A 24,510-nucleotide genomic window follows, 5' to 3' on the forward strand; every position below is an offset into this window, starting at 1 on the left:
CGCTGGACGCCTTCTGAGGGGCTGGCCTGGAGTCGGGTGGTCTCGGTTCGCAGCCAGTGCCATCCCCTCGCGCCATCACAGCCCTGTCTCCCTGACTGAGCAGGGGGCACCGTCGGAGACCTCAAGTCGGGGGAGGGGACAGCGACCGATTGAGTTGCACTGGACAGAGCGGGAAGAAAGGGCACTGTCTGCTTTCTGGGACTTGTCCCTTTCCACCTAATCCAATCTGTTCCGGGGGGGGGGGGGGGGGTTGGAAAATCGGGCCCAAGAGCCACGTGGAAAGAGTCATCTGTTTGTCCCAGGAGCTGCTGGGCGGGAAAGGTCAAAGCGCTCTCGCAGCTGGACAGAGCGTGCAGGGGCAGGCCACGAGCCCAGCCTGCCGGCCGTCTAGGCCCACCACCTGGTCTTCCGTGTGTGCACATACGTGTATTTCTTAATTACATAAAAGGCTATAAAGGGCAAGATAAGCCTCCACACTCCCCACCCCCAGCCCCCAGCCCCGAGGTTCCCTCCACGGAGGCGGCCTTATCCGTCTCTTGGTGTCCTTCCAGCAATATCGTCGACTACGTACACTTTATAATGATTTGCATCAAATCCTGTATCTATAGAGGAGAACATTCGTGAGTGTGAGGTGTGGGAAATAACAGTGCTGTTGCCAGCTGCGTACTGGAAACAGCAAGGGAACCCTCTGCACAGTGCGTGATTATCTAACCGCTGCGCTGTACACCCGAAACTAATACAAAATAGTATCAGCTGTAACTCTCCACTGGACTGAAAAGCAACATGAGAAGTTCTTTTAGAAAGGAGAAATTAAAACACGTAACTTTATTCATAGCAGCCAGGGCAGTGGCTAACACACAGCAGGGCTCAGAAACAACTTGCTGAATGAGTATGTAAACGGAATAATAATTTAATGAAAATGAAAATATCTATCTCCTGGGGAGTAAAAAGAATAACAATAAAGCATCTATGGCACCAACAACTTAGTTGGAGAAACAGCCAAGCCCACCCTGGCGAGATGGCTTGGCTGGTTGGAGCACTGTCCAGTACACCCAAAGGTTACAGGTTCAATTCCCAGTTAGGGCACATACCTGGGTCTGGGGTTCAGTCCCCAGCTGGGATGCACACAGGAGGCAATGGATTGATGTTTGTCTCTCACATTCATGTTTCTTTCTCTAAAATCAGTAAACGTCCTCAAGTAAGGATTAAAAAATAATAATTACCAATATCTTCAATAAGTTTCATGACACAAAAAGTCTGTATACATGTTTACATCAGCATTATTCACAATACCCGAAGGCACACACAACCCAGACATCCACCAGCTGATGAATGGGCCAACAAAATGGGGCAGATCCGTGACATGGAATATTACTCGGCCGTGAAAAGGAAGGAAGCACTGATACGGGCTTCAGACGGGAGGAACTTTGACGCTCACTGGTGTGAGAAACCCACCCCAAAGCCCCATGTCATAGGGTTCTGTTTCTAGGTGATGTCCGGAATGGGGAAAGTGGGGGAGACAAAAAGACAAAAAGTAGGTTAGCGACTATTCATGGCCAGGGTGGCGGGGAGATGGCAGTGAAGGGGCACGGAGTTTCCTTGTGAGGTGATGAGTCTCCAAAGGTGATTGTGGTGATGGTTTCACAGCCGTTTGCACTAAAAAAACACTGAATTGTGTGCTTTACATGGGTGAACTCTAGGGTGTGTGAATTATCTCAATTAAGTTGTTATTTTTAAAAATCAGCCTCATGTGCCTCTCCCTCCTAATGGAGTTATAACCAATTTCCTGAATTCTGTGTCTGTGATTGTCTTGCTTTTTAAAAAGTATTTTTTGTTTATTTTTAGAGAGCGGGGAAGGGAAAGAGAAAGAGAGAAACATCAGTGTGTGGTTGTCTCTCGTGTGCCCCTCACTGGGGACTCAGCCCCCTACCCAGGCCCATGCCCCAACCGGGAATCAAACTGGCGACTCCCCAGTTCGCAGGCTGGCACTCAGTCCACTGAGCCACACCAGCCCGGGCTGATTGGTCCGCTTTTTAAAAATATTTGCCACGTATAAGGGTATCCCTTAACAATATATGTTTAGTTTGCATGTTTTCAGATTTGGTAAAATCAAAATCCAGCACCTCACATTGTAGAACTTGGTTCTTTTTCCCCAGCATTAGGTTTCATGTCAGTTCAGGTCCATTCACAGTCACGGGGAAAGGTGCATGGCTTAATTACCCTGTCTCCTGCCAGGGGACACCGGGGTGTCCCAGGGTGCCACCAGGGGACGGAGCTGCCAGGAGCACCAGGAGTCCTCTGTAAGAAGAGGCTTTTAAAGCCTTGTTTCACCAAGATCCACAGGAAGACATACATGTTCTACGTGTCAGCGTATGTACAGACTGAGGTATGTAACTGAAAGTCTTACCAAGGTCTAGGTGAGATACTCTGACGCGTTCTTTTCCCAGTCGTTGTGTTTCGTTTACTTTTTCTAGCACCTTGACTGTGACCCACTGAACCGAAGCTGCCCCCCCACCGGAGGGCGGTGTGCTATGACCTGCTTCAGCTTCAGCAGAGAAAGGACACAAAACGAACCTCCCCACCGGCCACACACCAGAGTCACAGCCACTCGACACCTTTTAAAATATTTGTCAGCACGGTGACGTAGCGTGAGATCTTCGTTCCCATTTCTACCCTTATTGGACATTCGTATTCACTTCTGTGAACGGCCCATTGATGTGTTTGTCCACTTTTCTCTTGGGCTAGTTGTCTTTCTCCTATTGATTTGTACAGTTATGGACATTCTGAATGGTAATCCTTGGTCAGTTTTTGTCGACAGATCTCTCCCAGTGTTGGTCTGTCTGCTCCCTAACACTATGGTGTGTTTTGATAAACAGAGAAATAGATGTCCTTACCTGATATAATCAAATTTATCGTTTTGCGTTTTCCTTTTTTGTACCCTCTGTGTGTGTGTTAATAAACTACAGCGAGATCATGAAGTTCTCCTCTATTTCCTTCTAGCAATTTTGTATTTTTGCTGGGGATGGTGAGTTTTAGGGTCAACTTGAGTCTGGGCTAAGGGTAAATTATTTCTGGGGGTGCCTGGGGGGCGGGTACAGAAGAGATTAGCATCTGAATTAGTGGACTGAGTAAAGAGGGCATCCTCAGTCACATAGGCAGCCGGCGTCCAGGGCACTGAGGGCCCGAGGAGAACGAACAGGTGGAGGAAAGACAAACTCTGTCTTCTTCAGCTAGTCGGGCTGTGTATCTTCTCCTGCCCTCGGACATCGTGGGCCCTGTTGCTCACGCCTTTGAACTCCAGGCTTATCCAGCGGCCCCCACGGCCGTATGTCCAGTCCGTTAGTCTCTGACCACATCACAGCACAGGCTCCCCTGGTCTGGTGCTTGCAGAGGGCGGACCGGAAGGCCGGCTGGCCTCCAGGAGCCCGCGAGCCCGTTCCTATAACCCGTCTCACATATCTGCATCTGCAGCTGGCCCTGTAACCCTCCGGCTCTTTTTCTCGGGAGAACGCTGATGAATACCTTGCCTTTTGCATCTGTTAAAATACAAAACTCAACCGAATCAATTTGAAGATCTACTTGGCTTCATGAAGCAATTTACGAATCTGGCAAAATCTCATCCGGCAAGTACAAGGGTGCTCTGAGATGTGGTACAAGATGGAAGGTCTGTTACAGGTAGAAGGGAAGGGCAAGAGAGCTATTTTTTTTTTAATTTTTAGATTATTTATTTATTTATTTATCTTTAGAGGGGAAGGAGAGAGGGAGAGAAACATCAATGTATGGTTGCCTTTCATGTGACCCCTGCTGGGAGTTGGCCTGCAGGGAACCAGCCTGCAACCCAGACATGTGCCCTGACTGGGAATCGAACCGTGATCCTCTGGTTCGCAGGCTTGTGCTCAATCCACTGAGCTACGCCAGCCAGGGCGGCAAGAGAGCTATTAACAAAAGAAAAGAAAGGGCCTCTGGTTTGGGAGAGAAAGGGAACATGCAGATTGCCTCTTCTTTCTATAGGGTGGGGGCGCTGGTGGATGGAGAGGGCCCACAGGACAAGCACCTTCCTGGTATCTGACCAGAAAGCTCCTAGAGACTGGTTGACTCCGTTTCTGGGAAGAGGCTGAAGCTGCAAGGAGAGCGGGTATTGAAGCTGGGTGTGGTATCCTGGGCTTCTAGCAGGACTGATGATGCCGTTTGGGGCCTGTGGTTTTCCCTCCAACGGGGGGCAGAGGGGTGCCAGGAGCCCCTGCGCCCTCTTACACAAGCCGGTCCCCAGCCCCTTCAAGTGCTCACCAACCCAGAAATTCCTCAGGTCTCCTGGCTCAGGGGTTTTTATAGGAGACGGAGAAGGTGCTTCCTCCTCAGCACCCTCCCCTCCCCCCTTCCCAGAGATCAGAAAGAAGGGGGGCGGGGAGGGGGGGCTGAAAGAGCCAACCCTCACCCTTTGGTCTTTCTAAGGAACGACCTCACCTGAGGCCATCCGGGGTCTCTATCCGAAGTCAGCTCACAGTGCCAACTCAAACGGGGTTGCCATGAATAACAAAAGACACTCCCTCAGGAAATTTCGAGGGTTTTAGGGCCTCTGGCCGGGAACCATGGCCAAGTCCAAATACATTTCTTACTATGCCCCGCTCTTCGTCCTCTGTCTTGCAATCAGTTTTGCCTTAAAGCCCATATTTTCTGATATCATTATAGTAGTTATACCTGCTTTTATCTATATACCAGTTTTTAGTTAGTATTTGCTTAGTATATCTGTTCATTCTTTTAAGTTATGTAATTTACTGAACGAGATTCAAAAGTCTTATTTTATTTACGCCTTCGAGTTCAAAATTCAGATAATTTCAAGATGCTTAGCATTAGGGTGGTCGGTGAACTCACAGAGAAAAGAAAGTGCAGAGAACAACAGTTTTACTTTACTTTCCCAGGGGAGGGACGGGGCTGGGTGCGGAGAAAGCCCCCCCCCCCCGCCCCCCGACACCAAGCTGAGGGGTCGGGCTGGGAGTTTTCATCGGGGACGGGCGGTGGGAGAGCAGGACGTTTCGGCGGGGCTGCAGCTTGTCTCGACGGCATCTCTGGGTGCAGGGTCCTGGCCTGCGTGGTCCCGCACGTCCTGTTTTGCAAGTCCCAGGAGCCCCTGCGGCTTCGGGGCGCCCCCGGTAATTTCCTGGTCCCGAGGAGGAGAAAGGCTCCTGAAACGATTCGGGTCCGTTGCGCTTCCCGGGGCCCAGCCCACGCTGGGAAGAGGGCCTGAGAAAGGGGCTTTTGTCTTATTCCTTACTGTGTAGATTTTTTAACATCCAGAAGGGGCTAGAAACACTAGTACAGTGACCACCCACTTACCCGCAACTAGATTAAAACCTTACAGTTTTGTCAAATTTGCTTTAGCTGCGTCCCGTTTTTTAATTAGGCCAGGTGTTTACATAAGCCTAATACCATTACCACACTTAATAAAATCAATAATTCCTTAATACTATTTAACAACCTGTCAACATAAAAACAGTCCAAACCTGTAATAATTTGTTATGAGTTTATTGGAGCCAAACTGGCGACAATTGCCGGGAAGCTAAATCTCAACAGATTGAGGAAACGCTCCGGAAAATGGCAGTTTCACCACTTATTTCCTAGGTCGGAATCCAAGGGGAAGCCGTGAGAGGGCGACGTGAAGTTCACTGGGGCCAGATCAGGGAGGCGGGAGAGAGCCAAGTGGAGGAGGGCGGCGTCTCCGGGATTGGAGAGGAAGTGAACCGAGAGGCTCGCCCTTCCCTGGCACAGTGGGCGGGCGCAGGACATTAAAGGTCAACAGCAGGATCACAGTCAGCGAGGGGTCTGTGGCCTCCGCCCCCGCCCCGCCCCCTTCCCCCGCAGGAGCTGTGTGGTCAGGGCCAATGTTGTACATGCAGGAAGAAGGCAACAGACAGGCTCCCTTCAGGCAGACTGACCTTTGCTAGGGAAGAACGCGGGCCTGGGACAGGACTGCCTGCCGCAACCCGCTTTCGGCCAGAAGCTTTTCATTCCAGACCGTCCCACGCGGTCACTTGAGGTCTCTGCGTTTGTGAGACTGTCACGCAGGCCTCCCCTGAGCCGTCCAGTTTCACGGGCATCCCCTTTTTCGGCCACACCCAGGCTGCATTCGAATTTCCCCAATTATCCCAAATTGCTTTTATAGTTGCTTTTTTTTACATTTAGCCGTCTGGTCTTATGACAGTTTTCACACACCCTCCTTTTTCTCCTTGAGAACGTTAACTTTTTAAACCGCCACACCAGTCGTGGTAAATGCCATCTTTTCATTTCAATCTTCGTGTCTTCCGATTTTAAGTGTATCTGTGTGTCCGTCTTTTACCTGGAGCGTAGCTCATGTATATTCATGGCGATTGGCAATGTATATGGACTTAGTTCTTCCACCCTATTTGGTCATTTCTACACATTCCACTTTTTGTATGTAATTTGTTAATTTGTATTTTCATTGAACCGGGGGTTTTGCTTTCTTGTGTTTTGAGAATGGAGAAAGAAAAATGGAGTAAGCCCTGCTGAGAGAGTCCCCACGGAGGGAGTCGAGCGGCTGTGGGGAAATGGGGCCCAGGTCTCAGCTCTGGGAAGACAGGGAAGGCGCTGACCCGTCGCTAAGTTCAGCTCAAGGCCACACCACAAACTAGCGGGACCCGCGATGGCCGTGCCGACACACACAGACTTCGCTTCATCGTGGTGACCGGGCCGTCTGCGTCCTTCACCTAGAGGGAACCAGTCCATTTCCACGACCAGCATCGCTCACTCACCTGCTGCCTGACCAACCCCGTGTGAGGCGGCCGCACCCTCTATTCCCCCCGGAAGGACCTTGATGAGAACCGCTCTGCCGCGCTCTGCCCTTCGTAAGGACTCCGCCCTTCTCTGCTCTCTTTGGAGCCCAATTTAAATTGTTGCTGGAATCGTGTCCCAGATTCCAACCCCCCCTTTGCTCAAATCGACATAGTTTTATCCTTTATGACAGTCTGACCTTTTCTTTGGTTTGTTCAGAGTTTATGTTTCCTCACTCCCTTTGTCTCTGTAATTCACTGGGAGGTTTCACTCCATGTGTCCCCAGCGCCTTCGTGCCAGGTGAGGGAGGGACTTCAAGAGACCCACCCTCTGAGTTTGGCCTGTGTCCCTGGGGTTTGGGGAGCTTGAGAAATCGAGTTCAGACAACAAAGGGCACTGCACTGGGAGAGAACTGTTTTTACGTCACACGGGACCATGGGCTTGCTCCCGTGTCTGCCCGGAGCCAGATGCGGGCCAGCAGCAGGGTGCTGGCACGGAGCCACTTTAGGTCCCGGGAGCCCAAACCCCTCTGATGAAATTGGCCGCCAGGAAAGAACAACAAGCCTTACTAACCACAGCTGTACTTCGGCCACTACGGGGCCGGTGACACTGAAAGACGATGACCCCTGGAAAGTGTGTCTGCTCTTCCTGTAGCCCGATCAAAGGCTCATCTCGACAGTCCCAAAGCAATTGATCGTTTTCATGCCAGGAGGTTTGGTAGCAACTCAACCTTCTGTTTTCTGTGCATCCTTTCGATCCAAAGTTACAATAAGACGACCACCAAAGCACATGCACCCTAACGGTGACTTCTAGTGCCAAGGGCACCTTCACTCACTCTTCTGTCCCCATAAGTCCCTCTCACTTCCCCCGATCAGAGCCCTGTGTCAAGGCTAGCCCTCAGTAAGTCCTAAATAAAACTCTTCTCTTAAATTTACAGATTCAGTTTTCTTTTCCTTGACAGTCCTGTCGGGGTTGCCAACAGACAGATGATCCCCTGACCACCGGGGCTCATGAAGGAAACATTCGCAGTCCCAGCAGAGGATTTATGGGGAGCGCAGGAAAACCCCTTTCTGAAAAATGGCTGCTTTGAACGCCTGCCAAGCCCAGAAAGCAGTAGAAGCCCTCAAGGGACTAGCCACGAGAGGTCATTCCTTCCCAGGAATGCCCCCACCCCGAGGGCTGGGCAGCAGGGAGGCACCGCCTGGCCCTTCACCTGGCCCACGCCCACCTCAGAAGGGGGGAGGCAACCTTGCACCATGTGACCCAGCCCCATCAGGGCAGAGCTGACTGGCCGGGTGGGGTCATCTGGCCCGACAGCAGCCAATCGGTAGGCTGAGCTAGCACATGGTGAGCTGGGCTAATCAGATTCTCTCTCAGGAACTTGAACTGGGAGCTCCGGGCAGGCAGTGGGAGGGGTGGAGCTGGGCTGATGCGGGAAGCAGGGGGATAGGAGGGAATGTGGGGTCAGGGACGTGGGGGTGGTCGCAAGCCCCCCTGGGACTGAGGAAGCCACAGTCCCAGGGCCGGGGGTGATGCGTGTGGAAATAACAGAGCCGTGGAGAGACCTGCAGAGCAGAATGGTGATAAGGCCGGTCTTAAGATTGGCAATAGTTTCCTTGCCGAAATACTGAATTTCCTTATGGCAAAGGTTTGGTTTCGGTTTGTGTTTAATTCCAGTGAACATCTGCGGCCTCCAGCTGCTGAATCTGGAAGCCGCCCCGGATCCAGTTCCGGGCCCAAGTCCTGGCTGGCCCCAGGTTCCTGCTCTTGGATATCAGGCAGCTCTATGTGCACTGCAGCCCCGGTACATCCTCCCAACGGGAAATGCCCATTGCTTGAGAAACAGGAGCTGGGCTCCGTTTCCTGCAAGGTGAAGAAAGCAGCCGGCAAAGAGAAGGGGAGAGAAAAGCACCAAAGGGCCAGGGCACCAACCGCCATCACCAGGAACAGAGCCTGGCTGGGCCCCCAGCGGACTTCACACCAAGCAGTTCTTGCTACATTTTCCCCAATAAAAACCCCCTTTATTGGGCTTTATTTAATTCTGTGAAAATAAGCCTTATTATAAAAACAGAGTGAAATCCATAAGCCACACCTCAGGACCTCTAGCCAAACAAGACCCCTGATGTGTAGAGTCATTGCTGGCAGGACCGTCCCTTCGACTCATTGCTTCTGTTGCTTGTTTCTTGATAACATGACTCCAATGAGGCCCAAGGCCGCCATGCCCACTCCTGCGATGCCAGCCGCCATGACGGCATCTCTGACCTGCAAGAGAGAGGACGGTGGTCAGACTCCGTGTCAGGAACAGAGGACAGGCTGGACACTCAGCCAGGACATTCGGCTCAGAGAGCCTCCCATGCCCCTTGGCCTCCTTGACAAACTCACAAGTCAACAAACATGGGCAAGGAGATGGGGGGAAGAGGGCTGGGCGGGGAAAGAACGGATAGACGGAGCCAGCTGGCCTGGAATGCGTATGGGCTTGCAGAGGGAAACTCACTCCACCCTGTGGGCACTTACAGCACATAAGCCCCCAAAGGGCGCCTGTGGAAAGGGCAGGGAGATGAAGCCAGCAGGGCTAAGATCCTGGCTGGCCAATGGGGAGCCCGGGAAGCTAGGATGACGTCATAGAGGAATTGCTATTGAGCACTCAGTAACCTACGACCTCGTGAGAGCCTTGTTTACCTCCACGTCCCCCCACCCCCCACCGGTTGTGGAGGCTCTCTGTAGGTGTTCTTAAATAAGGACCCAACCGTAAATAATAGTGATGCTATACTTTGGAAGATTAAGCTATATAACTTGCATTGCTTGCACTAGCAAAACGAAGTTGCAAAAGTATGAGTAAGGCTCAGGGTAAAAATTGGACATGTGTCGAATTTCACTCCTTCCTGGAACCCAGTTAAAGGTACAGTGGGATGTTGTTGGAGGTGTAGTTCCACAAGGACGCGGAGAGCACTAAACCCCAAGGCTGCGGCAGGAAAAGCTGAGGACCGGTCACAGTGCCTGCCGAAAGTAGGTTTACGAGTATAGGTGTGAGCACACGGAACACAGAGCTTATTCTTGTTCTTAACTTATTATTATTATTAAGTAGTCATTGTGTTATTTTTCTGTACAAACAACTGTCATCTACCTTTGCCCCACCCTGCACTCAAACAACAGAATCCTTGAAAGAGATCACTTAGTGACAACACCAAGTACCTAAGAAATGGCAGAGCGCGAGACCTTAGCTAGGTCCCTGGGTGTTCTCCCTAAACCACAACGGACGTCTGAAGTTCATCCTCTGGAGCGGGTAAAAGAGAAGATTTGGGGTCTGGAGACCTAGAAGCACGGATGAGGACAGGGGGCATCATGCCGAAAACGGGGGACTGAGAGACTGTAAGCAAGCTTACTTGCAGTGGGACTCTCGGCCCTCCTAACCCTCTCTGCTCCCACAACTTTACCCTCTTTACAAGAGTCAGGCAAACTTTTCTGCAGAATCCCACCAGCCCAAGTGGAAACAAAAGATATGAACCAACCCTGAGGGTTCCCAAACAGCCCACCCAGACCCCCCAAAAGGGAAACTCAGAGCCAACGAGCTGCCACCCCTCCTGGTTCCCACAGAGCTTCGATCTGCAGCGAAACCCCGACCCTCGGTCGCGAGCGCACGACTGACACCCCGACATCTGAGGAAGACCTCTGACACAGAAGAGAGCGAAACAAACAGAACAAAAGCAATCTGGAGAAACAGACACCACATGCAGAAAAAAAAAGGCATCTTCTGCAAAACTGCCATTAACAAATAAGACAACATTGTATCCTATAAACGAAAATACAGTGCTATAAAAAATTAAGTATCAAGAGACTGAAAATAGTCCTTAAGAAATAAAAGTACAACCGAAATAACAAACTCAATAAAAATGTTAAAAAGAAAGCTGAGGACATCTGTCAGACTAAAGAGCAGAAAGATAGAGAAACCAAAGGTAGAAAATAGGGAATAATCCAGGCGGTCTGGTGTCTGAATAATGGCCCTTTCAGAAAGAGATAACAGAGGGAAATCAAATGAAATAAGTCCTGAAAATTTATTAGGGCCAAAGGATGTAAATCTTTAGATGAAAATGGTGCTCCAAGGCCCGTCTCCAAGGACAGAAGCAGACCCACACCAGGGCGCACTACTGTGTCATTTAGAACACGAGGTAAAGGACAGATGTCACGGGGCGGGGGGGGAAACGGGGTCAGAGAAAGGGTCAAGAGTCAGGCTTGGAAGCAAGAAGACAATGAAACAATGCCCGCAAAATTCTAGAGTGAAACTTTCTAACCTAGAATTCTATACCCAGGCAAACTGTCAAACTCTGCTGAGAGAATGGGGGAGGGGAAGGGGTGCAGGGATGAAATAGCTTAATCTTCACTTACCATAAAAAGAAGTCAAAAGAGCATGTCTAGACATTTTGAATAAAAAGATAGTAGTATACACCCCTTGCTTAGAAATTCAAAAGTAGGTAAACGCCAAAACTAATAACTAAAAAGGAGAGAAGAGGTTGCCTTTTGGAATGGGGACTGAGAGCGGCAGATCGCGCAGGGCAGGGAACCAACCCCGTGTTTTGTTATGTCTTCGAGGGCTGGTTGTCTTTTCAAACTGTGTGTGTTACTTGGGGAAAACTAAAAGTCAAGTTTTAAAAATGTTTCCAGAAAAAAAGAACAAAAGCTAAAGTAACACAGGCATGTGCCATGAGCTGACCCAAAACCTCACTGCACCTGCTAACTCCAAACGGCAACACCAGGTCCACAGCCGTGAAAGGCAAGACGGCAACGAAACCGTCCCAGCGTCGAGGCAAGGGCTACCGGTGGCGGTCTTAGGAAGACAAACAATTAAACATCCCAGAAAACAGCCACCAGAAAAATGTTCCTAATCTATTTCACAGACAACGATGCTGCCACAAAGATGACAGAGGCCACTGATTTCTGACATTTTGGTTTTGTCCAGTGAAAAGTCACTGCATTGAGAGGACACACACACGCAAGTCAGATCCATCCTTCACTCCATGGGAAACATTCCCCCTTACCTTTGACCTTCGACCTTCAATCTGGTTTATCTCAAGCACCTAAGAGTACACTGAGCAATGCTGTTGACGTTTCAGATTTCAGGGATCTGTCTACTTTCAGTGTAAGCTTTAAGGAGTTGGTACACCCAACACTTCTTTCACCTCACTGTTCAAGTGTGTTGGAGGCACACAACTACTCCCACACAGCTCATGGACCTGACAGTCTGCCACGGAACTGAAACGTGGTGGCCAGGGACTTGACCCCGACTGGCATCCAGAGCTTCAGATTCTGTGCAGATAAAGGGCCTGTCGGTGAGGGATGCACTCTGAAGCTCAGAAACCATTCCCATTACAGAGGTCTGCTGCCCAAATTGCTGTCCAGCTGGAAGGCCAGTCCCCGATGGCCCTTCCCCCAGTGCCCTGTCTTAGCCGTGATGTCCTCACACCACTGTTCTAGCGCCTCGTGTCCTGTCAGGCGCAGCAGCAGCAGCAGCAGCACAGATAACCAAACTGAGTGGAAACGGTGCGGGTCAGCAAGCAGCAGCCAGAGAGCTGGGCCTCTGCCCGTTCCAGCATTTTCCAGGGCCTGCTCTGGGGCCGCCGGCTCCTGCGACAGGGCAAAGGGAGAGCAAACCCTCTCCTCGGCTCACAGCAACTGTCCCCAGTGAAGGCACACGGCTGAAGTCAGCAAAACCCTGCTCGTTCCCACCAAGGGCGAGAAAGAGCATCAGGAACACAGCTCAAGAGGCCGCACCCCAGAGCCAAGCCAGGCATTTAAGCAGAATCCAAAACAATGACAAAAAAGATTCTTCCTCATTTTATGCCAAGACGTCCAATGAAGACAGGATACCACAAATCCCAGGAATAGAAAGCATGGAGGCGTGGACCCAATACCCAAACCCCGCATCCTTACACGGCATGGTCCACTTCGCCCTTGCTGCTGCACCCGTGGAGTCCCCTAGGTTGTTCATGTTGTGGCTGCCACAGCCCCTACGTGACCAAGGCAGAGAAGAATGTGGAGGTCTTTGAAAAAGTGTTCAGGGTAGCTACGTGAGACGTCGGTGTAACTAACGTCACAGGCCCCCCACCCACTGGTGTTCTTACAGCCAGAACAATGCCAAATGGGATGAAGCTACCGATCTGAAGTCTGACCGCTCTTCGGTTTTCAAACCTTCCCTCAAAAAGATAATTAGGCGCGGCTTTGTGGCATCCACGGCTTCGTGGCAGCCACGGTTCTGCTGGGGTAACTGGCTAGGAAACCTGCATACGGCCCCGGCCCCCGGTGTCCAGCGCTTTCCTGGCTCGGCTCTGACAGGGTGGGAGTCGTGGATGGCAGGTGACGGAAAAGGCACAGTACACTCCTATTCCCTTACAGAACCTCCCGGTGGGAGGAGAAATGCTGATGCAACAGCTGCATCCAAAAACTCTTTGTCAAGGAGAACCCCGGCGACCCCACTGTCTGCGGCCATGCTTGTGCAGAGTCGAGGAGTGTAATGAAGCACAAGAGAGTGGTGCGTAGTTAGTCCTGGTAGTGCGAACTCTACAGGGAAAATGATATGCCCGAGAATCGGGGCTTCTGCAGACGCCGTTGGTGGTTCCCCTGTGCGAGGCTAGCGGGTCCCCCAGCCACTGCATTGAAACGCCTGGCGTCCTGATCGCGCACACGGGCTCCGAGGTGTGTGGCACAGGCCGCAAATCGGAGTGCCGTGGAGGAGAAAACTGTCCCTCATTAGAACTGCTAAGATTTCTTTTTTTGTTGTTAAGATTTTATTCATTTATCTTTAGAGGGGAAAGGAAGGAGAGAAGGAGAGAAATATCAATGGTTGCCTCTCATGTGTTCCCTGCTGGGAACTGGCCTGCAACCCAGGCATGTGCCCTGACTGGGAATCGAACCGCAATCGTCTGGTTCGCAGGCCCGCACTCAATCCACTGAGCCACACCAGCCAGGGCAGATTTCTTTTTTTTTCACATGGACAAACTGAAATATGATCAGACTACAGAAAATTTAGCTGTTTATGCTACACAGCATTGCTGAGTTCAGCCCCAGAATTGTTTCTGGGAAAAATAAATTTTAATGTACTTTCTTCAAATTCCGTAATGTTCTGAGTGGATAAAAGAAAAGCATTATTCTAAAAGCAATTGAATTTTGACTATGAGAAGTTACAAAATAAAAATGGGTATAAAGTATTTGTATGGCAATTTAACTTTAATATTTACAGCAATATAAAAATTATCCTGGTTTATGTAATATATGCATTACCATTGGCCACATCTTCAATTTCTATTTTTTAAAGACTTTATTTATTTTTTAGAGAGAGGGGGAAGGAGAAAGAGAGGGAGAGAAACATGTGTGAGCACTGCATCCATGGTCTGTCTCCCCCACAGCCCCCACTGGGGACCTGGCCCCACAGCAAAATACATGCCCTGACTGGGAATTGAACCTGCAACCTTCTGGTTCCCAGCTCTGTGCTCAATCTACTGAGCCACACCAGCCAGGGCTTCAATTTTTATTTATCTTAATACTTTATCTGACACAGAGTAGATTTCACTATGAGTGAGACTCCTGGTTGCTTTTCTAAAAAGTACTAGTCAACACACCAGAAAGGATTGGCAAGAAATGCCCCAAGTGTTGAAAAGCAAGGCCGTACAACCAAGACTCCTCTCCCCAGCAAAGCTCTCGTTTAGAATTGAAGGACACGCAAAGAGCTTCCCAGACAAGAACAAGCTAGCGGAGTCCATCACCAGCAAACCATATAAAAACACAAAGAAGAAGAAAATCAAAAGTATGAACAATAAAATGGCCATAAATACATATCTACCAACAAGTGAATCTTAAACACAAAATAAACAAAGAAGCAGAACAGGAACAGACCCATAGATACAGAGAATATTTTAACAGCAGCTAGATGGGAGGCAGGTTGCCGAGATGGGTAAAAAAGGCAAGGGGTTAAGAAGCACAAATCGGTTGTTGCAGAATAGCCATGGGGATGAAAAGTACAGCATAGGGAACATAGTCAGTAATATTCTAATAATCCTGTTTGGTGTCAGATGGGTACGAGATTGACTAGGATGCTCACTTAGTAAGTTATATGAAGTCTAATCACTGGGGGGTACATATGAAACTAATACAATATTATACCTCAACAGCCATTGAAAAATAAAAAATGATTTAACATTTAAGAAGCAAAAATCAATCAGTCCGTCAATAAAAGGTACTATTCAGCATGAAGGCTTATTTACGCAAGCCTACTAAGCGCACCTTGTTTCAAGCCTGAGTATTTTCAGGTGGGTGGAAAGTCAGGGAATCTATTTTTTGGAAACTCTTAGGCATGTAAAGCACATTTTTATCTACACTTGTTGCTTCCCTCTCTAACTGGCAACCTAAACAGTCATAAATATTCTGTTGAAGGAAAACCTAAGCTGCATCGACGAGCACAGCCCACATTAACGTGGTGACCAATCAGATTATTAAAGACAAGTGAACGTGTCCTCATGAGCCAAATGTCAAGGACAGGTGGCCCTCAGACAGCATTTACGGAGAAAATCGCTGCTGAATGCTTCCAGCTGCTACCAAATCCACCGTCTCTCCTGCCAGGGCAGACGTGTGAGGTTACATTTCAGTTTGTCCCGCCGTGGATGCTGACCATTACTCTCCGAGGCCAGCGGTTCTCAACCCCGGACAGTGTTGCCCTCTGGGGGGGAAATTTGACAATATCTGCAGAGATATTTTGGTTCTTATACCTGGAGCTGGGGAGTGCTACTGCCACCTAGTGGGCAGAGGCCACAGATGCTGCCAACCATTTTGCAACACACAGGGCAAGTCATGACAATGAATGAAGAATTACCTCCATTGCCCAAGACCAAAATGTTGGTAGAGCTGAGGTTGAGAAACCCAAGTCCTAGGCCAAGAAAGGAAAGAAGCAATCTTCGGCCCTGGCTCAGTTGGTTGGGTGTCATCCTGTAGACCAAAAGGTCCTGGGGTTTGATTCCCAGTCAGGGCGTGTGCAAGAAGCAACCAATCAATGTTTCTCTCTCACAATGATGTTACTCTCCCTCTCTTCCTCCCTCCCTTCCGCTCTCTCTAGAATCAATAAAAGAAAAGAAAAGAAAAGAAAAGAAAAAAAGGGAACTTTGGATTCAGTACAGACAGTGTCTCTTTTTGTTTTAGAATATGTTCCAGTTCCATTTTCCGTGAGGAGGCCCAACAGAATTGTTTGTGCTGCTTCAGTGCCGTGTTGCCACTGTTTCTGCCTTTCAGAGGGATGGGCAGTGTGCAGGGCTCAAGTCAAAGGAAGAAAAGTGTGACGTGTCCAATCTGAATTGTCTCCTTTTGCAAGAAGAGCTGAAGGGCTTCCAGCCAAGATGGAGGCGTAGGTAGACACACTGTGCCTCCTCGCACAACCAAAAGAAGGACAATAACAATTTAAAAACAACCAGAACTGACAGAAAATTGAGCTATAGAGAAGTCTGACAACCAAGGAGTTAAAGCAGACACATCCATCCAGACCGGTAGGAGGGGCAGAGATGGGAGGTTGGGGCAGAGAGGACTCGCAAGGCGGTGGCTAGCAGACCCAGCGAGGGGGCTGCGGAACAGGGGGAGGTGCGAGGCTGCAGCTGGCCAGCAAGGCAGCGGCTGGTGCACCTGGCGGTCCCATATTTGTATGCAGATAAACCAGGCGAAACAAAGGGGGAGCAGGATGGACCACACAACCCAGAGCCCCAGTTGTGGGGAAATAAAGCCTCCAACCACTGATTGAAAACACTGGTGGGGGTTGACACGTGGGAAGAAACTCCCAGCCTCACAGGAGAGACCCACAGGGTCCTAGAAAGTACATAAGCCCACCCACCTGGGAATCAGCACCCGAAGGGCCCAGTTTGCGTGTGGGCAGCAGGGGAAGTGGCTGAAATCTGGCAGAGAGCAGAGCAAGTGCCATTGCTCCCTCTCTGACCCCTCCCCCACATGCAGCATCAAAATCTAGCCACAGGGGTCGCCCCACCCTGGTGAACACCTAAGGCTCCGCCCCTCATACGTAACAGGTGCAACAAGACGAAAAAACAAATGCAATGGCCCAAATGAAAGAACAGATCAAAGCTCCAGAAAAAAATACAACTAAGCAATGAAAAGATAGACATCCTATCAGATGCACAGTTCAAAACACTGGTAATCAGGATGCTCACAGAATTGGTGGAATTTGGTCACAAATTAGATGAAAAAATGAAGGCTTCACTAAGTGAAATAAAGGAAAATGTATAGGGCACCCATAGTGATGGGAAGGAAACAAGGGACTCAAATCAATGGTGTGGACCAGAAGGAAGAAAGAAACAACCAACCAGAAAAGAATGAAGAAACAAGAATTTTTAAAAATGAGGAGAGGCTTAGGAACCTCCAGGACACCTTTAAACATTCCAACATTCGAATTATAGATGTCCCAGAAGGGGAAGAGGAAGAGCAACAAGTGAAAAAGTTATTTGAATAAATAATAAAGGAGAACTTCCCCAGTCTGGCAAAGGAAAAATACTTCCAGGAAGTCCAGGAAGCTCAGAGAGTCCCAAAGAAGTCGGACCCAAGGAGGAACACACCAAGGCACATCATCATTACATTACCCAAGATTAAAGATAAGGAGAGAATCTTAAAAGCAGCAAGAGAGCCCTGGCTGGTGTAGCTCAGTGGATTGAGCACGGGCCTGCGAACCACATGATCGTGGTTCGATTCCCAGTCAGGGCACATGCCTGGGTTGCAGGCCAGTTCCCAGCGGGGGACACATGAGAGGCAACCCTACATTGATATTTCTCTCCCTCTCTCCTTCCCTTCCCCTCTAAAGATAAATAAATAAAAGATATTTTTTTAAAAAGCAGCAAGAGAAAAGGAGACAGTTACCTACAAAGGAATTCCCACTAGACTGTCAACTGATTTCTCAAAAGAAACCTTACAGGCAAGAAGGGGCTGGAGAGAAGTATTCCACGTCATGAAATCCAAAGACCTACAACCAAGATTGCTCTATCCAGCAAAGCTCTCATTTAGAATGGAAGGACAGATCAAGTGCTTCTCAGATCAGGTCAAGTTAAAGGAGTTCATCACTACCAAGCCCTTATTATATGAAATGTTAAAGGGATTTATCTAAGAAAAAGAAGATAAAAAACATGTACAGTAAAATGACAGCAAACTCACAATTATTAACAACCACACCGAAAACAAAAAAACAAAAACAAACTAAGCAAACAACTAGAACAGGAACAGAACTACAGAAATGGAGATCACATGGAGGGTTATCAACAGGGGAGTGGTGGCGGGGAGAGGGGGAAAAGGCACAGAGAATAAGTAGCACAGACGGTAGGTAGAAAATAGAGGGGGGAGGGGTTAAGAATAGCATGGGAAATGTAGAAATGAAAGAACTTATATGTATGACCATGGACATGAACTAAGGGTGGAGAATGGGGGTGGGAAAGGGTGTGCATGGTGAAGGGGAGGGGGGAAAATGGGACAACTGTAATAGCATAATTGATCAAATATATTTTTTTAAAAAAAGAATAGTATAGGAAGTGGAGAAAAAGCTGAATTATTGTTTATATATAAAGAGTAAATGATAGAAACTGTTTCTTATTTATATCACTATATCACAGTTGGAATTGTATTTAATTGCTCTAAATATTATTCATGCCTAGGGACATACCATATTTTTCCATGTATAATGAGCACTTTTTTGTCCAAATTTCTGAGGAAAAAATAAGGACACACATTATACATGGGTGGTACCTGAAATACCTTGCATCTGTTCTTGTGTTTTGTAATTCTTTGTTACATAAAATTTCTTGTACCATTATCTGATCAAAAATAAATGCTAAAATTCCTTTATAATACAGAAGACAAGTATCTAAACATAAATAATAAAATTTGAATTAAAAATTAAAGATTTTTTAATTTTTTTGCAGAGAAAAGATTTTTCTCTGCAAATTTGCAACAATTGTGGGGGTGTATTATACACAGAAAAATACGGTATGTGTTTTACCAAATTATGTAACCACTTTGTATTGGCACAGAATCATTTATATAAACCTATGACTCTGTTCTTTAGTCTATTAATAATCAATAAAGAGCAACTAAAAGTGAGATGGCTAAGAGATATTTTATAAATCTACCAAACCTCCCTAAAGTAGCCCCCTGAATTTCACAGAGTATGTTACTGCTTTAAGGTTCCTATAGTTAGTTTTACTTGAAGTTCATTGCTGCACAGGAGTGTGGAAATTTACCTGAGGCAGGAGCCATGTGTGAATGAGGACTCCAATCGTTACGCGGTATCACCAACAATGAAAATAGATTTACTTATCCCAAGTTTCTCTTTTTTATGCTGATTTTGTCACTGCGACTTAAAAAAAAACCTATTATACTCAAATCTATCAATAAATGTTCATTTTCTAATTAAAAATAAATAAGTAAATAAATGGGAAGCAGGACAGGGAAGATGAGAAACTTGGAGGAGAAGTGTAGGGGCCCATCCAAGTGACTGGAATTGCAGAACGAGAGAAGACAGAAAATGTCCCTTTGCTGAAGGCATGGGGTTTCCAGATTGAAAGGAGTCACAAGTGCCCGGCTCCATGCACTACCACAGATTCACACAGGTGTGGCACAGTGAAATTTCAGAGTGCTGAAGACACAGAGAAGATTTTAGAAGCTTCTGGAAAGAAAAAATAGATCATATACAAAGAATCAACAATCTGAACCATTTCAGACTTCTGGAGAATAATGGCATTCACTAGATGACAATAAAGTAATGCCTTCAACTTTTTGAAAGAAAATATAGGCTCTTTTGTTTTAACAAGCATCTAAGGACTTTTGTAATTGTTCACACACACACACACACACACACATATACACACGCGCGCGCGCGCAGAAGGGTACCAAAGGTGCAGAAAAGGAGAGGAGGGCGTGCGAGAGAACAGGAAGGAAGTTAATTACCCAGGAAAAGAGAGATTCAAGAAAGAGGGGTCACGACCAAAATCAAACTCAGTGAATGAACGAAACTGCCCCCCTGGGGCCTTGTGGACCGACCCTGGGGTTGCAGGCGGCTGAGGACAGTGCTTCTCGTAAAAATGAAGAGCCGTGTGAGGCGGACCTGGGCGCCTAGTCCCCCCTCTGCTACTATCCCGCGGAGCTGCAGACTCCCAGAAAAGGCCGAGTGCAGGGTCTGGCGACTCCACACAGACATGCACAGTCACCGCCGGGCTAAGGACGCACCTGGTCGCTGCGGGAGACCCCATAGCGCAGCTCGTTCACGAAGTGCTCGCAGTTGTCGCTGGTCAGCTTGTACAGCACCTCCTGCCCCACCAGCTCCTCCGCCCGCTGCACGATTTTGCTGGGAGGCAGCGGCGTGTACTTGTCATCATGTTTGTTGTTGACGTGGTACTTGTCTCTCCCAGCCACGTCATAAAGCAGCTCCTTCTTCACTATGGCCTTGTCCGCCAGGGCGGACATGAGGCTGGCCGCACCCGCTCCGGCGATCTCACCTGCGGCCCACAAAGAGGAAACAGAGGGATGGTCCTGGGCAGGCCCTGGGGGCTCGGAGCGGGCCCCCCACCAGCAACACCCTTGGTACCACCCACATGAGGATGAACAGATTGGAAGAAAAAAGAAGGGAGGCAAACCCATGCTGTGTGGCTTTGGAGAAGGTGCTTGTCGTCTCTGGGCCCTGGTTTCCTTATTTGAAATGAGGCATACCGAGATTCCATGGTTCATTATGGTTTTTTTAACCTAGAGAAGTGGCCTTCTGTGCCCTGTGATTTCTCAGTGGCCCTCATGGTTATGCAGATGTGGGCCCTGAGCCGCCCATCCCCCTGGGCGAACAGGGTATGGACCTTCTGTAATTCTGTCCTGGCCCCAAGTCCTCCGCACACCAGAAGCTGACTGCTGCCGGCAGGGTGGATGGATTGGCAGAGGTGGTTCCCACCCTTCTGGGAGCAAAGGGACCAAAAGCCCACAGCTGCTCCAAGATGTGACGTCAGGGAGGCCATGGGCACATGCACAGCCCTGGCCAAGGCTGAGGGGCTGGAAGGGGCAACATCGCCCCAGTGGTGAAATTGCTTCATAGAAAGGAATTCTGGGGTCGGCTTGAAGACCAGGATGGTGGGGGGGGGCAGGCGGGCACTGATCCCAGCGCAGAGCCTGGGCCCCCTTCCCAAGACCACCAACCCGCCCTGTGTGGGCAGGGCACACAGTGAGTATGATGACTGCGAACCCGGTGGGAACCAAAGAGGCGGACCCCAGAGAGGAGGCTCACTCTCCCTCAGAGAGCCACCACGGCCCTGCTGGGTCGAGACCCCCAGTTCTGCCCAGCAGGGGAGGCACCCCTGGGCAGGAGTCTCCCACTGTGACTCGGTTGACAGCCCCAGCAATGGCAGGAGGGGCTGTTCAGATCCCTGGTCCCCCTTTGCTTGGCTCCCAGAAAGGACAACACCCCTTTGGCCTGAGCACAATCCTGAGAGGTTCGAAAATCGGGGGGCTCCTGACTTGCTACCAACAGGGCAACAGATGCGTGAGGGGTTCCCTGGAGTGAATAAAAGAGATGCACTCTGTGTACGCCAGGAGCGCAGGAAGAGGCCTGGCACGGGGACTGGACCAGGCGAGCTTTGCCCTCTGGTGGGTGGCGGCAGGGCTGGGACTGGGGTGGGGGGGCGAGATGTGCAGAACATGAAGCAGCCGGCCACATGGGGCGCCTGCACCAGCGCCTGGCCCCAGGAGAGTGTCTAACGACTGTTTGCCAGCACTGTCCTGGGGGCTGCTCTCTAAGCTCCCTTCCAGACCTAATTTCTACCACTGTCTCAGCAGCCTGAGGTCCGTCCTGACCTACTGGCAAGACTCCTATGAAGGTCGAGTGAGAAGANGGACTGGGGTGGGGGGGCGAGATGTGCAGAACACGAAGCAACCGGCCACATGGGGCGCCTGCACCAGCGCCTGGCCCCAGGGGAGTGTCTAACGACTGTTTGCCAGCACTGTCCTGGGGGCTGCTCTCTAAGCTCCCTTCCAGACCTAATTTCTACCACTGTCTCAGCAGCCTGAGGTCCGTCCTGACCTACTGGCAAGACTCCTATGAAGGTCGAGTGAGAAGATGCTGGTAGAGGCATCTTTTCCCTTTCAGGGGCATCGCTCACCCTCTGATCCGTGGCACCCGTCCCCCCAGATCCCTGCCGTGCCTTCCCCTGGCTCCGTCCACCAGTGTCACCCACTCAGAGCAGCCACAAACCCAGCCTGAGGCCCTGCTCTGAGCCAGGCCTTGCCCAGGGTGCTGGAGACAGCGGCAGGACCTAGAGAGCCCACCTGCCCACAGGCAGCTCACAGTCGAGTGAGGGGATGCTGACCTCGACAGGCAGACTGGGTAAGGCACTTTCAGCTCCGATAATGCTACTACTGGTCAGGGCGCGTGGCTGGGGAGGCTGCTGGCCCAGGAACCAGCACTTGAGTTGAGACTTGTGGACACGGAGGAAGGCAGCCGAGCGGAGCCGAGACCCTGGGCAGAGGGCCACACACGGAAGGGCAAGCGAGAGCAAAGGCTCTGTAAGGAAAGGGCGTGGCATTTGCCAGGAGGCCGAGGTGGCTGGAGTCCAGAGGCCCCGAAGGAGAGAAGTGGACATGAGGATCACAGAGGCAGGCAGAGGCCCCACCACGCCAGGCCCCACAGGCCACAGCGCAGACTCAGAATCTTACTCTGCAGGGCACACAAAAGCCGGGTAAGAATTCTAAGGAAAAGAGGGATGCAATCGGATTTATAAGCAGGGTGTCCAACCCTCAGCCCACAGGCTACATGTGGCCCAGCATGGCTGCGAATGCAGACCAACACAAAATCGCAAATTGACTTAAAACCTTTTTTTTGCTTATCAGTTTTTGTTAGTGTTTATGTATTTAATGTGTGGCCCAAGGTGACTCTTCTTCTTCCAGTGTGGCCCAGAGACACCAAAAGGTTGGACACCCCTGCTCAGAGCAATCGATCACGCTGGCTGCCCAGTGAAGGACGGACTGGTCACCATGGGCAAGAGGCAGGCACACTGACCGGAAGCTACAGGAGCATCAAGAGGGAGGGGACAGCAGCTGACCCCCAGGCGCAGCCATGGGGGGCAGTGACAGGTGATGGGACCCAGGGTCTGTTCTGGAGATAAAGCCAACAGGGTTTCCCGAAGGATTAGATCCGGGGTGAAAAGAACCACAGACACCTGCTAGACCCGGGGTCTGTGCAGCTGGATGGGGGTGCCCTCGGGAACCTTCCCTTCGGGCCATGCGAGGACGCACACACAGAGAGGCCCAGGAGCCAAGGGGTCATATATGTAAGTCTGAAGCTGGCTGGGGTCACCTAAACTGAGGGGTGGGGCTAGGACACCTCCACACATAAAAGGTATGGGAAGTCAGAGGACTCGATGGGGTCACCTGGGGACAGTAAGGATTCGGGGTGCTGGTGAGGAGGAGCCCCCACAAGAGACCAAAAGGGAAGAGCCCAGTGGGCAGGGAGAAAGGCAACTGACTGGCGAAGAGAGGAGGGAGGTCAGGCAAGCTGGGGCCAGAATACTGACCTTTGTCAAGATGCCAAAGGCTGTTTGGTGGCCTTGCCAAGTGCGGTTCCAGGAGGGGAGTGAAATAGAGCGTGGGGGAGGGGAGTGGCAGGAAGAATGGGAAGTGAGGAAGCAGCAAGGCCACAGTACACAGATGTGCTCTGTGGGGAGTTCGAGAGGGGAGGTGAAGCCCAGGGGTTTCGTGTTATCGACAGGAGACCTTAGACTGCTTTCTACGCCAATAGGAACGGCCTAGAAGGAAGGGGAAAGAAGAAAATACAGAGAAGGCAGGAAACTAGAGGAGCAAAGAGCTTATGAAAGTAAGAGGAGGGGGTCCAGGACCCACATGTAGCGGCTGGCTTTCTAAATGAGGGCCAGGACACTTGCTGCATTTCGACAGGAAAGGCAGGTTCTGTGGGCGCAGGTATGGATGGCTGGGTGGATCAGGGGTGGGGAAGATGACCCCTTCTCTGGTGACTCCTGGTTTCTCCATAATACAGAGCAAAACGCAGGTCCATGCAGGTCCACGCAGGTCCCCCGGCAGCTGCATGGAGAGCAGCCCACCCCTGGGACCAACTCAACACACATCAGCAGAACAGGCAACCAACTGCGGTGCAGTCACGTAGCAGAAACTACACTGCAAAGAAAACGTCAGAACTGCCGCTCCTCACAACACGACCCCTCTCCCAGGCCTGTGGGAGAAGCCATTGCTCTTCCGTGACATTCCGGAACAGGCAGGACTGATCTACGGCGGCAGAGCGGCTGGAACAGCGGCTGCCTCTCGAGAGGGTAGCATTGGGAGTGGGAATGTCCCACATCCTCATCGGGGTCACTGCCACATGGATGGATAGTTTCTTAAAAGTCACGGGCCACACATCTTACTGTTTGTGCACTTACATATTATGTTACACTTCCATTTAAGTAAAAAGTTTAAGGAAAGGGGTGGGGAGTTCTCACGCTTCTCCAGGTTCAATGTTCTTAGCCTCACTTACAGATAAAGAAACCAAGGCTGGAGAACAGAAACTGGGGTCATGGCCAAGTCTGCTGCCCCAAACCCGTGCTCTCTCAGGGAATTTTACACTTAAATGTCGAATGTGTTTTAGTCAAAGCCATGGTACATAACACCAGAAAGGCCGAGCTGCCCCCCTAGGAAGCCCCCCTCGGCCCGTCTACACAAGCC

General features: G+C 50.1%; 1 protein-coding gene across 4 annotated transcripts in view; it reads right to left on the reverse strand.

Moving 5' to 3' along the window:
* Nucleotides 1–8,777: 8,777 nt before the first annotated feature.
* LOC118991645 (phospholipase A and acyltransferase 3) overlaps nucleotides 8,778–24,510 on the reverse strand; it is a 28,708-nt gene continuing 12,975 nt past the window's right edge. For 3 of the 4 annotated variants that reach the window (XM_037052986.1, XM_037052984.1, XM_037052985.1), the window contains exons 4-5: nucleotides 20,032–20,300; nucleotides 8,778–9,048 (exon numbers count right to left, since the gene is read on the reverse strand). In XM_037052986.1, coding sequence (XP_036908881.1) covers nucleotides 8,947–9,048; nucleotides 20,032–20,300 — 371 coding nt within the window. In that variant the 3' untranslated portion in view covers nucleotides 8,778–8,946. Of the gene's footprint in view, nucleotides 9,049–20,019; nucleotides 20,301–24,510 lie in introns of those variants that run through there. The other variant, XM_037052987.1, reaches the window with a different exon arrangement.

The sequence above is a fragment of the Sturnira hondurensis genome, unplaced genomic scaffold (genome assembly GCF_014824575.4).
Source record: "Sturnira hondurensis isolate 20B ecotype Veracruz unplaced genomic scaffold, ASM1482457v3 Scaffold0007797, whole genome shotgun sequence".
Taxonomy (NCBI): domain Eukaryota; kingdom Metazoa; phylum Chordata; class Mammalia; order Chiroptera; family Phyllostomidae; genus Sturnira; species Sturnira hondurensis.